The sequence below is a fragment of the Sturnira hondurensis genome, unplaced genomic scaffold (genome assembly GCF_014824575.4).
Source record: "Sturnira hondurensis isolate 20B ecotype Veracruz unplaced genomic scaffold, ASM1482457v3 Scaffold0000867, whole genome shotgun sequence".
NCBI lineage: Eukaryota > Metazoa > Chordata > Mammalia > Chiroptera > Phyllostomidae > Sturnira > Sturnira hondurensis.
The window spans coordinates 1,532,470-1,548,137 of NW_028073498.1; the positions used below are offsets into that span (position 1 = coordinate 1,532,470).

Here is a 15,668-nt window from a genome sequence, read left to right on the forward strand (position 1 = left end):
ATAAGTCCCTTTAGCATTTCATATAATAAGGGCTTGGTGATGATGAACTCCTTGAACTTGACCTTATCTGAGAAGCACTTTATCTGTCCTTCCATTCTAAATGAAAGTTTTGCTGGATAAAGCAATCTTGGCTGTAGGTCTTTGGATTTCATGACTTGGAATACTTCTTTCCAGCCCCTTCTTGCCTGGAAGGGCTCTTTTGAGAAATCAGCTGACAGTCTGATGGGTACTCCTTTGTAGGTGACTGTCCCCTGATCTCTTGCTGCTACTAGGATTCTCTCCTTCATTTTACTCTTGGCTAATGTAATTATGATGTGCCTTGGTGTGTTCCTTCTTGGGTCCAACTTCTTTGGGACTCTCTGAGCTTCCTGGATTTCCTGGAAGTCTATTTCCTTTGCCAGACTGGGGAAGTTCTCCTTTATTATTTGTTGAAATATGTTTTCCACTCGTGGCTGTTTCTTTTCCCCTTCTGGTACTCCTATAATTCGGATGTTGGAATGTTTAAAGATGTCCTGGAGGTTCCTAAGCCTCTCCTCATTTTTTTGAATTCTTGTTTCTTTATTCTTTTCTGGTTGGATGTTTTGTTCTTCCTTCTGGTCCACTCCATTGATTTGAGTCCCAGTTTCCTTTCCATCACTATTGGTTTCCTGTGCATTTTCCTTCATTTCAATTAGTTTAGCCTTCATATGTTCCTCTAATTTTTGACTATAATCAACTAGTTCTGAGAGCATCATGATCACCAGTGTTTTGAACTGTGCATCTGAGAAGTTCGCTATTTCTTTTTCACTTAGAGTTATCAGCTCTGGGGCTTTGAGTTCTCCTTGAGCCATATTTTGGACTCTTCGTGCCTGTTATGTATGAAGAGCGAAGCCCTAGTTGTTCACCAGGGCGGGGCAACTCAGTTGCTGGGTTTTGACACTGTATGTGGGGGCGGGGCCAAAGGAAAGCAATGGCTGTCCGGTGCGTTGCCTCCCGCAGCCAGGGCCGTGCGTTCGTCCCACTGCACTCGAATGTGTGACCACGGTCAGCCCGCCGCTTTGCGCACTCACTGGGTTCACCCACTGGGGCCTGCACAGTACATCTCACTGCTCACTCCTCCGCTGGTTTATCTGTGTGCAAATGTGTGACCGAGGCCAGCTTGCCCCGCACCCTCACTGGGTCCGCTCTGCTACCTGCTGCTACTCCGGCTGCCTGCATGCCTCGGTCGGGGGATCCTTCCTGCCCCATCCTGCTCCGCTGCTGGCTTCACCCCTCTTACCAGTCCATTTGAATGGTTCGTTGTTGTTGGACTTCCGTGTAGTTCAATTTTCTGGTTTTTGCCTTCCTCCAAAATGGAAGTGTAGGTGGAAACACTGTGCCTTCTCCCACAACCAAGTTTGAATACTACAAAGGTTTGGTAAACAAAGACACAGCGAAAGAACAGAAAATTATTTATTTTTGTTGATTAATTTTAGAGAGAGAGAGGAACAGGGGAGAGAGAGAGACAGACAAACACACACATAGATTTGTTGTTTTACTTTTTTATGCATTCATTGGTTGATTCTTGTCTATACCTGGACCTGGGATCGAACCTGCAACCTTGGTTTATTGGGATGACGCGTTAACTGACTGAGCACCCAGCCAGGACAATTCAGGTCTTATTTTTAGATAACCTTTTCTGATGTGGTAGCCCCTACCTTTTTTTTTTGTATAAGTAGATGTGTTCTCGAAAATTGTCTAAATTTAATGTGAATCAAATCATATTTGAAATGTACTAACTTAATTTTTTAAAACAATCCTAAACCAAATCCTTTGCAAGTTGAATTCCTTCCAAAATATAAACAAACAACTGCCCTGTCATGTATATATCTTCAAGTGCTAAGATGCTTAGACTTAGATTTGGAACTGGCCTCCTGTGCTAGGGGGCATTCGTGGCTCTGACCTCTTTCCTTTGCTCTACACTTGCAGGGTTAGAGAGGGAAGATTTCACAGAAGCTCTTCCGCATCTGCTCATGTTGTGCAGCTCTTCCCTCCAGGCACTTGTTTACACTGTTCCCATTTCCTGGAACCTTTCTCCCTAACACAGCAAACACACATGCTGCCTGGCTGTTGCTGCATGTTCCACATACTGCTTACTGTCGCCCTCAGCTTCTCCCCTCACTACCACCCTTCCCTCTGCTGAGTTGGGAGTCATTCCTCCAGCTCCCGGGGAGTCTGCTTTGGTGCTCCTCACTGTACTGTTGGTCCTATACCTGGATTTGGGATGTCAGTTCTTGGAGAGCAGGGATCATGCCTGGTTCCTCTTGGCAGCCCCAACATTTAGTGGTTCCTTCATGGGATCTTGATGGCGAATGATCACCTGTCTAAATCCTCATCATCCCTGAAGGGAAGCTTGAGTCACAACTCTTCAGGAAGCATTTTATTTTATTTTATTTTATTTTATTTTATTTTATTTTATTTTATTTTATTCTTTTGTCCTATTATTTTATTATTTAAAATTTTATAAAATTCTCACCTGAGAATATTTTACTATTGATTTTTTTAGAGAGAGAGGAACATCAGTGTGAGAGAGAAACATTGATCAGTTGCCTCTCATATGTGCCCAACCAGGGATGGAACATGCAACCTAGGTATGTGCCCTGAAGACTTTTAAAGCCCACTCAAGCCCACAATGTTTTCTCATCTTGCTTCTGCATTCACTGGCAGAATCTGACAGCTCCTTTTTGTTTACATGAGCAATAACCCCACAGCCAATGGAGGGTCCAAGAGGCAGTGGCACCAGGGAGATCTCGTTGGCTGCTACGGCTGAAACCTCAGGCTGAGCATGGGGGTAGGCTCCAGTCTGTGAGAGGGGCCTGCTAAGAGCTTGACTGAACCCCCAGCCCAGGAGGGCTGTAGTATTTGCAGGTCGCTGCAGCCAACACAAAAACTCAAAACAGATCAGAAGCCTGCCCCTCAGAACTGCATCCTGATCAGGCTGGCAGTAAAGATGACCTGACATTAAGCCAGTTTGACTATGTAAGGTTCTGGATGGAGGAGATGGTCGCCTCCCTGAAGGTTATTCCTTTGTAAGCTCTCCATCGAAATATTCCAAAAATTTTATTGATCCTTGTATTAGTTTCCTAGGACTGCCATAAGCAAGTACTGCAAACTTAGATGGCTTAGAGGAACAGAAATTTACTCTCACCATTCTGGAGGTCAGAAATCCAAAGTCAAGGCACACTAGGGCCAGGCTCCCTCAGGAGGCTCTAGGGGAGGATCCTTCCATGCCTCAGCTTAGCTTCTGGAGGTAGCCAACATCACCATCATCACCGTTACAGCCAGCAGGTAGTGATTGTTCCAGCAGTGCCAGTTACTGGTCTGTATACCTGTTTATCATCCCAGTCCGTCTTCTCAGGAAATGTTTCAGGTAGCTGTAGTCATTTCCATCCCATACATGGGAATCTGTGATTATCTTGCCCAAGATTACATGATCTTAAACCAGGGAAGTCTAGCTCCAGAGCCTGAAGGGAGTTGACACAGAATGAGAGTAACATAGTTTATGTACTGTCATTTCTTGAGTATGTTCCTTGTGCTAGATACCATGCTAATTGGAAGTTTATGGGTTGTCTTCTTAAGTCCTTCCATCACCTCATGAGGTAGGTCCTATCTTTGGCAGGTAAGGAAACAGAAGCAGAGGAGGTTAAGTAACTTGGTTAAGACCAGTACTTGGACCTAAACAGACTGACTCAAAACCCTTTTGCACCCTGGCGAGGTGACCCAGTTAATTGGAGCATTGTCCACACATGAAATGGTTATAGTCAGGGCTCCGTGTTCTATCCCGTGTCAGGGTGTAGATGGGAGGCAACCAATCAATGTTCCTCTCTCTGTCTTTCTCTCCCCCTTCCTTTTTCTCTAAAATCAATGAACATATCCTCAGATAAGGATTAAAAAGACATTTTGCTATGAACTTGCAGGGATAAATGGGCATTAATCAATAAGATGGTGAAGAGCATTCTATGGAGGTGGAGGAGGCGCACTCAAGGCGCAGAAGCATGAGCAGCTGAGGCACATTCGAGCAGCACCACTCTGTGTGCTTGCTGCTCTTCATCAGTCTCATCACTGTTTCTGATCAGAGCTGCCGCCTCTTTTTCCTTCTGCCTCTCTCCCTGTTATGTTTTCTGACTTTCACTTCTCTCCCTGAAGTTTCTCCAGCAGTGTTTGGGGTTAACCACAGTAGGATTTGGCTTTTGAAAGCATTGCCAGCCAATTAGAGGATTCCTGTTCTATGACCCGTGTGCCATATGTCTTAGTCATCGTGCATCTGGCTGTTTTCATCACCAGTCTTACTCAGAGGCTTTCTTCTACATACTTTGGCAGCCCCTGTCTCATTTGCGCTTTCATAAATGAACATCTGAGGTCATCGTGAGACAGAAATGCAATCATGATTCTGGCATTTGGCAGAAAAACTGAAAGAGACTAGAGGTGCTAAGTGGCTTAACTGAGACTCACAGAAGAGCCAACTCCAGAACCCAGATGTGGTGCAGCGGTTTTCCCCACATGGCTACTCTTGCTCACAAAGAGCAGTTACTGTATTTTGTTGTGTATAATGTGCACCCACATTTTTGGCCTAAACTTTCAGGGAAAAAATCTTTCGTTTTAATTTTTTAATTAAATTATTTATTTATTTATATTTAGGTACTTGTGTTTTGTATTATAAAGAAATTTCAGCATTTATTTTTGAACATATTATGGTACAAGAAGTTTTATGTAACATAATTATAAAACGTAACAGATACCAGGTATTTCAGGTACTACCCATGTATAATGTGTATCCTTATTTTCCCCTCAAATACTTGGGCAAAAAAGTGCATATTATACACAGCATAATATGGTAATTAAGGTGTGTACTTTTAATGTGACATATATTTAGTCAAAATGTTTTTATTTTTCAAGTTTCCCTAAAAATCCCACATACATATAGTAACCAATATTTATTGAGCACTTATTATGTCCTGAGTACTTTACATGTCTTATCTCTTCTAATCCTAGCAACAGCCCCATGAGGAAGATACAGTTATCCCTGGTTCACAGAGGGAGAACTGAGCCTTAGAAAAAAGGGTACATAGCTAGTACGAGATCATGATGGAGTGAGGATTTGAGCTCACATCGGCCTTCCCCACTCTTTTGCAAAGAGCAGAGCAGTGACCTGTGTGTGCTCTCTCTCTCTCAATTTCAGATCTTCTGCTCAAAGGAGGGACTGCTGAACCTTTAATTTGGTGGTTCTTTCATATATTTTGAGTAAAGGAATTTGATTAAAACTTGTGGTTCCCTTTCCCAGAAAAATACACATTGACAGGAAAATTTGTGTACAAATAAAGAAGATTCACCGACCCATAAAGCCATAGAACCAATGCTGTAGGTCAGGGGTATCAAACTCATTTTCATCGGGGGCCACATCAGCCTTGTGGTTGCCTTTAAAGGGCCAACCCTGCCAAGGTGATATGAAGAGAAAAGATTCTTTCTAGCTCTCTCAAGTGAAAGTTCTCTTGAAACTACATGCTACAATGACCTTCTCTACAGATGAAAGACATCTCACCGTTGTATGGGCAACTACCTCTTGCCCTGATTATAAAAAGTAGCACAGAACATGATTCCTCTGAGGTAATAGTAGTATTTTCCCCAGCTTATGGGTAGAGAAACTGAAGCACAGAGAAGTTAGCTAATTGGTTTTGTCACACAGTTATAAGTGCCAGTTAGAGCTGAACACAAAATATGTGTCGCTGCATGCTCCTGCTGCTGCGGTGTTAGGGGAGCCTTGCCAGGTTTTAATTTTTAAATCTAAGTACCATTTCCAGTATATAGGAATGCATATTCATCCCCACATAGGATAAACAGGAATGTCAACAGCTTGGAGATTCCCTTGATGAATCAGGATTAAGCAGCCACATACTCTTTTTTTAAATACAACAGAAGCCAATTTCCATGTTGAACTGTATGTGAGATGTAGCAGTTTATAAGCTATGACATATTCAGTCTTCCATACACAGACAAAATACTCAAGGTGAAGTATAAAGTTCCATTTGTCTTTTACAAGCCAGTTTTCTTATGTGCCTTTTATACTCACAGCTATAGGTAGAGGCAGAAATGCATGAGTTTCACAGTGTCTTCCTCATTCCACTGATCAGATTTCCCACAAGTAGCGGTGGCTTCGCATCCTGCGAGTGCATCCAAGCAGCATCATTCAGTGTTGATGCTTCTTAACTAGGGCAGAATGCTGTTGTCTTACTGTAACTTTTTGTAACTGGGAAGTGTTTAGAGCTTCCTTTCAAGTTTAAGAAACTAAGTGTGTATTTTCATCTTAAAAATAGTTTAAAAATTATTATAGAAGAAGGGGCCATTTCTATTAGGATGCTTGGCTGTGTGTACATAACCATATACATTTTTTTCATGTGCAGGGGAGACATTAGGAGGTACTATGAAAAATATCTGCTGGATTTTTCATTTCTGCTTCCCAGTACCAAACAAAGGCTCTTTATGTTATGAGTGGGATATATATCTGAAAATGTGACACCTAAATTGAAGATAATACAGAACAAATTATGACAAAGAATGGCCATTTTCTTTTTATATTATATTTACCAAAATTATTTGGTCTACCAGTTTTAAATTACATATATTTTCATACTTTGTTAAATTGAGGTTAATATTTTTCCATTTTTTTCCAGTCAAGTAAGTTAAATGAAGCTCTATAATAAAAACAAAGTAATACATGTTCATGGCAGAACAGTTAGAAAATGCAGAAAAGTACAAAGAAAACATTTACCCATAGCCTGCCATTGAGAAAGAACACTAAACATTTTGGCATGCTGCCGTCCCATCTTTTTTATACACTCTGTTGACTTTTAAATACTGAAATTCAACTGTTGTTACTAACAGTATTTCTGTTTTGCAGGTATCAGCGTAGTGTAGAATGGGCCACAAAGCTCATGCAAAGACAGGCTCAGGATGAGAGTACAGTGCGTAGAATCCTTGAAGATTACACAAAACCACTTGAGCATCTTTACATCAAAGGGAATGAAGACATTCCATTGCCCGATGAGCCGAATTCTGAAATAGTTTCCAAAACGGAAGCCGCCATGGATAAAGAGACACTTTCTGCAATGAACGGGGACTCAGGAGAGTCAGATGATATTGAGGATCCCAGCGAGCAGTCAGGCTGCCTGCAGGAAGGCTCTGGGCATGACCCACTAACTACAAACGGCTCAGATGAGCATGTTTGCAGTCAGGTCATTGCAGCTCTGCCCCAAGTCCGATGTGGCAAACAAGATGTTATCCTTCCCCAGGGTAGCACTCGGGACAGCAGCCAACAGGCAGGTCTCTGTGCCAGAGAGAGAGACCCTGATGACGAGTATGTGCTGGTGGAGGAAGTCATGTGTGATGATGTGAGCGAAAGAGAAGATGCCCCAAATGAGGAAGTAAGTAGGAGAAAATAAATCACTTCTTTCAAAGCCATCTGTTTCTGGTTTCATAGGAGGTACTGACTAATTGGATGTCCCTTACTTGGGACTGGTAGCAGGCCTGTATTAAGCACCCAGTTTACGTGAGAGGAGGTCAAGACACCACACTGCAGACACTCCCGGGGAACCAGCGAGCGCTGGGTTCTGCACTGGTGGCTCAGTAACTAGGAGGGCTGTCTCACTAAAACATTAAAGTTTGTGAATAACTTAACATTTTAAAAATATACAAATTAAAGCAGGTCCACTGATCCTCCTTTGTGTGGGAGGAGAAGAAACGCAGCAGTGATTGCACACAGTCCTGCGTGTAGATGTGGGGGTGGGTCTCCAGTGTGGGGGTCGGCCATCGCAGGAGAAGCCTGGGAAGCAGATTCACAGCCACTTCATTAAGGGATGCACTGGTAGGGTTTCCCTAGAATTATCTGTAATAGTTAAAAATGAGAAACAACCCAAGCGTTAAGTAGTAGTATGTAAAACACCCACTTGAAGAAATGTTATCTGGCCTTTCATATGAGGTTTATGATGTCTCATTAAGAACCTGAGCACGTGCTTGTGAGGCACAGTGAAAAAAAAGCAAAACATAAAATCAACAAAATGACCACTAGGGGAAAAATTCATGGGACAAAAAGAAAGGAAATAAAATGTTAATAGTACAAAACCAAAATTTTTTGCACATAAGTAACAAAAATATTACTTTTTAACAGTATGAATCCAACAAATGGGAATCTGGGAAATTTATAAGAAAAGTATTCGTTTTAAAATACAATCTCCTTTTTATAACATCTAGTGCTTCCATCTGTTATGTATGTATTTTACTTTTTTCTCTTCAGTTGGCACAAGAAAAGAGATTAATATGCAGAAGAAATCCATATAGGATCTTTGAGTATTTGCAACTCAGCCTAGAAGAGGTATGTTTCCAGCCTGTTCTCTTTTCAGCCACTGATCTCTGGGCCTGGGCAAGACTGTGTGGGTGAGTCTACCTCCAAGTGCAACTCTGTATGTAATTCAGTGACTGAGTAATCAGAAATTGAATATCACAGTTAGGTGTTAGGTCACCCTGGGCAACTTCCAGAGTAGACCTGCCTAAATTTCACTCCTTAGCCTTCATTTTATCAATTTTAAGATGTGCCTTTGGGGGGCCTTCTCTACATCATTCCACAGAGGTTTTAAGAGGTTTGTCTGAGCACTTCTTTACACATCAAAATTTTAGATTGGCCAAGTATTACTAATTTTCACCAGGTTCAAAAATAATAGTTTATTGAGATAGAGTTCACATGCCATGCCATTCACCCATTTAGAGTATACAGTTCGGTGGTTTTTAGTGTATTTGTAGAATTTCACCAACTTCCAGTAAGCTGTGATGCACTTCAAGACATGTGATGATTGCTGATTACTAAAGGCACTCAAGGTATTTCCTTCTGCAGAATTACTAATACGTGCTCCATTTAACACAGCAGCTACTTTCTCACAAGTTGGCTAAAAACGTAGCTTCCTAACAACCACATCATGTTTTTCCTGATTTGGAGTTCCTCTAGCCTGTGTTCATGTGACATTCAGCCCTTCCCTTTTTTTGCTTACATTATACTGTGTGCAGAAATGTCCTTTCTGCCCTTGAAGATAACACCCCTTCTGCAGTCTCAAGCCCAAGGGTATGCCTCCTCTCTGGGAGTGCTCTTGTCTGGCTTGGATAACTTGCTTTTGCAGTGTCTAGCACAGTTCTTGGTGTGTACGCAGGTGTCAAGGAGCACTTGTTAAATGCATCCGTGTGGGTAATTTCATAGCTGTGTTAACAGGAAGTAATTGTGTCTCCATAGCCTCTTGATGTTCTAGTCTGTGTTTCCTTCCTTGCAGTGAAGCCATTGGTACAAGAATAGACTTTCAGACAGGAAAGGATGTTTAGAATTATTTACTTCATCTCCTCATTTTACAAATGAGACCGCTTAGTCTGCTGTTGAATACAATAACCTCTAGCTGTATGTGGCTATTTTATTTAAACTAATTAAAACTGAACAAAATTCAAGATTCTATTTCTCAGTTGTGCCAGCTACCTTTAAAACACTCAATAGCCACATGTGGCTAGTGGCTATTGTATTGGACAGCACATATGTAGAACATCCCCTGAGTCTCAGCTTTCTTCTCTGTAAAACGAGGGTTACATAACACCTTGTTCATAAGATGCTCTGGAAAGTAAATCATGCGTGCGATGGGTTCGGCACACTGCCCGGTGTGTAGTAAGTGCTCAGCCAGGGTCAGTGCCTGCTCTTCTTGTTGTCATCGTTGTTATCAAGTTACTTTGAAAAACTATTTAGTAGCTCGGGAAATTTTTAGAAAATAGGCCCTCTGGAGAAAAAAAAAACTATTTAGTAGCTAATTGGAACTCTTTATTTTACAACAGTATTTTTTAATTTAAGTATAGTTAATATATAATATTATAGCAATAAAAAATTTTTACCAGTATGAATCCAACAAACATGAATCTGTGAAATTTGTAAGAAAATTGTTCATTTTAAAATCTAATCTCCTCTATGTAACATTTAGTGCTTCCATTTGTTCTGCATGTATTTTCTTTCTTTCTTTTTCTTCAGTTTTAGGTGTATGTAGTCAGTATTTTGCAAAAGTATTCACTGGGTATTTACTGTGTGCCAGGCACTAAGCTAAGTACTAGTAATACAGAAGTAAATAGAATACAGCTCTCATCCTAAACAGCCCAGAAATCATTACAGTTCAGTGTGATAAATACAGTGTGATAACGATATATACACACACACATACATCTTGTCCCTATGTTGTTCCTATTGTGTCCTTGTACCCAATACCTCACATCCATTAGGTGCTTAGTAATTACTTGTTAAATGGAGGTGTACAGGTATGAAATTTACATAGAAACTGATGGAGTCCAAATGGACACATGCTAGCTAGAATAACTTTACAGAGCTGGTGATACCTGCAGATGTTAAAGAATAAATAGGGGATTGCCAGATGGACATGGGACAGTGTGGGCTCTGGGTCCCCTATCATGCAGCTCAATCCTGGAAGTGATAGCAAGGGAAGGCTAGATTGTGACAGGCATGAGTCTGAGCTGGGTCATGGTGGCCCCAGGGCATTGCAGGCAGTGATGTAGGGGAGTGGCAGGAACCAGAGTTGGCATCAGTATGAATGTGGGCTGGAGGGCTGACCCTTAAAGACCCTCCCAGCCTCTCAGCTCTGGGAGGTGGCAGCAGTAGGCCTGGAGAGAGTATCAGGGGTAGAAACTGGGACTTCAACCTTACTGACCAAGATGGATGACCAGTTGATGCTTTTAATGATAGATAAAAAGTCTCCCAAACACCCCTTGAAAAAAGGCAAGAGTAATAGGAGATGGCAGATGAGGTTGCTCTGCGTTCTTGGAAGCTGTTTGGCTCCTAAAAACACTCCAGAGACATGTTGCAGAAGTTTTCTAGGAACATGCAGTTAAACCTGGCTCTGCCTCTCAGTTCTGTTCGGCAGACTTTCTTTGAAAGGATCGCCCATGTTTGGCACACAACTTGAACATTTTAATGTATTTCCGTAAATGTCAGAAACACGAGCAGCCCTGATACAGTGACTCAAAGCAGTTCTTCTTAGCAATTGAGTGGTACTCCCACAGCTGATTAAAAGGTCTGCCTCTCCAAGACCTGTTACTGATAGCTATTTTTCTGTTATAATGATTTGGGCCCTATGTAGACTTAGTGACATGACATTAAAATCAATGTTCAACTCATCCCTCTATCTTATTAGTACTACCAAAGTGAAAACTTATCAGTAAGATCTCAAGGGATATAATCAGCCTTCACAGACCTCCCCAGTCTACTGATGATTTCATTCTAAATAAAATCAATTCAGTTGAATTAAGATCCTCTCTATCTGTAATAAGTGCCTAAGATCAGTTTGCATTGATTCATAAAGGCCATTTCAGGTCAACAAAAATGAGGCATTGGTTTCATCAGTTCTTACGGAAATATATGTTTGCTAATGGTGGAAAATTTCTGAAGAACTTAAATTCTAACAGCTACCAGGAAGGGATTTCTTGCTAGGCAAAAGTTGGATTGAACTTTTACAGAGTACAGTATCTAAATGGTTTGTAGAAAGGGAGGGGCACTAAAATGAATTGAACAGTTAGGTGCTTTGCAGAGCTTTTAAAATCTTTATGAGATTTAACTTCATTAAATCTTTCAGAAGACATTATTATTCCCACTTTATAGGTGAGGTAGGAGAGTTTAAGTGTGACTTCCAAGGCCCTGGCCATTAATGAAGACTCCATCCCTGGTCTGTCGTATGTCAAAGTTCATTCTTCCTGTTACACCATTCTGAACCAAGAAGTGAGAAAGTGAGAGAGGGGAAAGGGCTTGGCTGTTTGAGGAACCGACTTTGTCTTTCCATTGCACATTTTGGCCACCATTGGTGTCCATCTGAGGGAGAAAGAAAGGTATTTTGTATTAATAAGTGGGCCATGGGAAGGGTAAAGGTCAAAATAATATTGTTGGACACCTGGGAGGCCATCACTAGTACCTGAGAGGAGAAATAGGACAGAGTGTTCACACCGAGGAGAACGGAGCTAAAAGGGCCCAGTCTGCTTCAGGTGACTCTGGCAGTTTGGGCCTAAACCAAGGGCAGGATCCAGAGACCTGTTTCCTTATTCAGTATGGCTCTGAGCACCCACAGTGTGCTATGTGCCTTTCTAGACCTGTCTGCTCTCACAGAGTTTGCATTCTATTTGTAAAGACACATATAAGAGGGATATTTTCAGATAAAAATAAGTGCTCTTCGGGAGAAGACAGTCAGGATGGGGGTTACCTAAACATAAACACTGTGGTTGAAGAAGACCTCTCTGAGAAAGAACCTTTGAGTCTGGGGCAGATTTTGCTAGATGTGGGAAGCAGAACAACCATGAAGGCAGAGATGAGCTTACTATGTTGAGGGGGCCAAGGCACCTAGAGAGACTGGTGGTCAGACATGGAGAGGCTACAAGTGGTAGGAAGCGAGAATGCAATAAAGCCTTTTGGAGGGTTCTAGTCATAGGAGCCACATCGTCACATTTTAAGAAAATGGCTCTGCCTCCTGTGGAGAGTGGACTCTAAGGGACCAAGTGAGAGCAGAGAGGCCTTACTTAGCAGATGTGCAGGCATGAGCGGGACCATGTTGACCTTGATGGGCATGTTCACCTTCAAAAAGCTCTAGATTTAGAGCTAGCTCAAATCTAGCTCGAACCACTTTATTCTCTTAAAGATTATCAAGGATTTCAAGGAGGTTACTTGGATTGTAGCTGTTGACATTTATCAAGTTACCTCCTTGGTTTAATTTATTCTTAGGTATTTTATTCTTTTTGATGCAATTGTCAATGGGATTGTTTTTTTTATTTCTTTTTCTGATAGTTCATTATTAGTGTATAGAAACAACAGGTTTCTTTACATTTATTTTATATCTTACAAGTTTGCTGAATTTATTTACTAGTTTAAATAGTATTTGGTGGATTCCTTAGCGTTTTCTATGTATAATATCATGCCATCTACAAATAGTGAGCTTTACCTCTTCTTTCCCAACTTAGGTGCCTTTTATTTCCTTTTCTTACCTTATTGCTTTGGCTAGGACTTCCAATGCTATGTTGAATAAAAGTGGTGAGAGTGGGTGTTTTTTACTGATTTTAAACCATTCTGTGACATTTATGTTTTCATAGATTTTTTTTAATCCTTGAAAATTATATGAACCATTTCTGTTAAAAATATGTGACTACTTGATGATGATTCAAGGACATGAATTTTTATTTAAGGCAAAGACAAATCAATCTGTGAAATAATTTCTCAGAACTGTGGAATAGTTTCTAACAAACATTTTCTTCTTGCTCTGTTTCTAGGCCTTCTTCCTGGTCTACGCTCTGGGATGTCTAAGTATTTACTATGAGAAGGTAAGATGTTATATTTAGATACAGTCCACTTTAAATTTTCCTGATGTTAAAAGCAGGCTGTAGTAATTTTGTTGCTTCAATACAAATGTGTCTACTGTCACTGAATAAAACAGGAATTGGCTTTTTCTCTAAGTTTCAGCTTTAGGTCCTGAATTGGAACTGTTCAGACAAGAGCTAGCTTTGACCATCTTAGATTGAGTTTTATTCCCAGAGGTTAGGAGAAGGGCAATATCTTACATAGTGACCAGGAAATCTATGTCAGAACAACACTAAAATTTAATAACAAAAAATAAAAGCTGCCAGTGTTTAGCACCACTTCAGGCTGTTTATTAGGTTCTTTACATGCAATACTTCTAACCCCTACTTCCATCTGGTAAGAATTTTATAGATAAGGTTAAGTGAGGCTCAGAGAAATTAAATAACTCATCCCGGTCCAAAGCCTATGATTTTGTACAGTAGCCTGCTTCCCTGAGAAGAAAGGTCAATCCCATAAGAAGTTAGACCAGGACTTCCGCCAAGATGGAGGCATAGGTGGAAACACTGTGCCTTCTCCCACAACCAAGTTTGAACACAACAAAGGTTTGGAGAACTAGGACACACCCAAAGACCAGAAAACGGAATTATACGGAAGTCCGACAACTACGAACTGTTCAACGAGGACGGTAAGAGAGGCAGAGCCACCAGCGGAGCAGGGTCGGGCAGGACAGATCCCCCGACCTAGGCATGCAGGCAGCCCGGAACCAGTCGGGGTGCGGGGCAGACTGACTGAGGTCGCACATTCACGCACAGTGAGATGGACCATGCAGGCCCCAGGGGGCGAACCCAGTGGTGGAGGGCTGACGGCGGTGGCACACTCGCGTGCAGTGGAACGAAACGCGTGGGCCTGGTGACGGTGGTGGCTGCGGTGATGGTGGGGGCCACAGCAGCAGGCGGCAGAGGGAAGCCATTGTCCCTCTTTGACCCCGCCCCCACATACAACGTCACAACCCAGCGACTTAGTTGCCCTGTTCTAGTGAACACTTTAGGGCTCTGATCTTGCTACAGAACAGGCACGAACAGCCCAAAAGATGGTGCAAGAAGAACTCAAAGTCCCAGAGCCAATAACTCTAAGCGAAAAAGAAACAGCCAGCCTCTCAGATGCACAGTTCAAGACACTATTTATCAGGATGCTCACAGAACTGGTAGATTAGTCACAAATTAGAGGAACATATGAAGGCTAAACTAATTGAAATGAAGGGAGATGCACAGGAAACCAATAGCGATGGAAAGGAAACTGGGACTCAAATCAATGGAATGGACCAGAAGGAAGAACAAAACATCCCACCAGAAAGGAATGAAGAAATGAGAATTCAAAAATATGAGGAGAGGCTTAGGAACCTCCAGGACATCTTTAAACGTTCCAACATCCGGATTATAGGGGTACCAGAAGGGGGAAAGAAACAGCCACGAGTGGAAAACATATTTCAACAAATNAAACACACAATTATTAACAACCACACCTAAAACAAAAGCAAACCAAGAAGACAGCTAGATCAGGAGTGGAACCACAGAAATGAAGAACACATGGAGGGTTAGAAACAGGGGGGTGGGAGGAGGAGAAGGGGGGAGAAGGCACAGAAAATAGCATAGATGGTAGGTAGAAAATAGATAGGGGAGAGGGCGAGAATAGTGGGGGAAATACAGAATCTAAAGAACTTGAGACACGTGGTTATAAACTAAGGGGGGGAGAATGGTGGGGGAGGGAGTGTATGGGTGGAGGGGAATGAAGGGGGGGAATAGAACAACTGTAATGGTATAATCAATAAAATATATTTTAAAAAAAGAAGTTAGACCATTGTTTGCCTTCTAGTAGAGGAAGTGGAGGGCTGGCAGCACAGGTAAGATGGAGACTTTCCACTGTTCACTTTTTGTAATTTTTGAATTTTGAACCATGTGAATATAATACATGTTCAAACTAATTCAAATGAAGTTAAAAGTAAAAAGAGAACAGTAAATAGACCAGAGAAAGCATATTTTATTCTGTTCTTGGAAGTACATAGTTTAATCATTCATCAAGTTCTAGTTATATAAATCTTTTTCATGAGTATTCTGTTGGTTTGGAAATTGGTATCTAGCTGATGGGTGACTCATTATTCCAGATGGTGGCCATTCTTAGCCCACCCTGTCTCCTCTCCTGGGCCTTAGCAGAAATTTGTCAGAACATTCCATTTGCTACATGGAATCCTCAACATCTGAAACACAGTGGGCTATCCCTGTTGGAAGTTCAGCCTCCT

The 15,668-nt window shown here is 41.6% G+C and overlaps 1 protein-coding gene across 1 annotated transcript in view; it reads left to right on the plus strand.

Annotated features, from left to right (window-relative positions):
- TSEN2 (tRNA splicing endonuclease subunit 2) overlaps window positions 1–15,668 on the plus strand; it is a 44,029-nt gene that overhangs the window by 13,537 nt on the left and 14,824 nt on the right. The window contains exons 5-8 of the mRNA XM_037051752.1: window positions 6,687–6,690; window positions 6,914–7,436; window positions 8,306–8,383; window positions 13,345–13,395. Coding sequence (XP_036907647.1) covers window positions 6,687–6,690; window positions 6,914–7,436; window positions 8,306–8,383; window positions 13,345–13,395 — 656 coding nt within the window. The remainder of the gene's footprint in view (window positions 1–6,686; window positions 6,691–6,913; window positions 7,437–8,305; window positions 8,384–13,344; window positions 13,396–15,668) is intronic.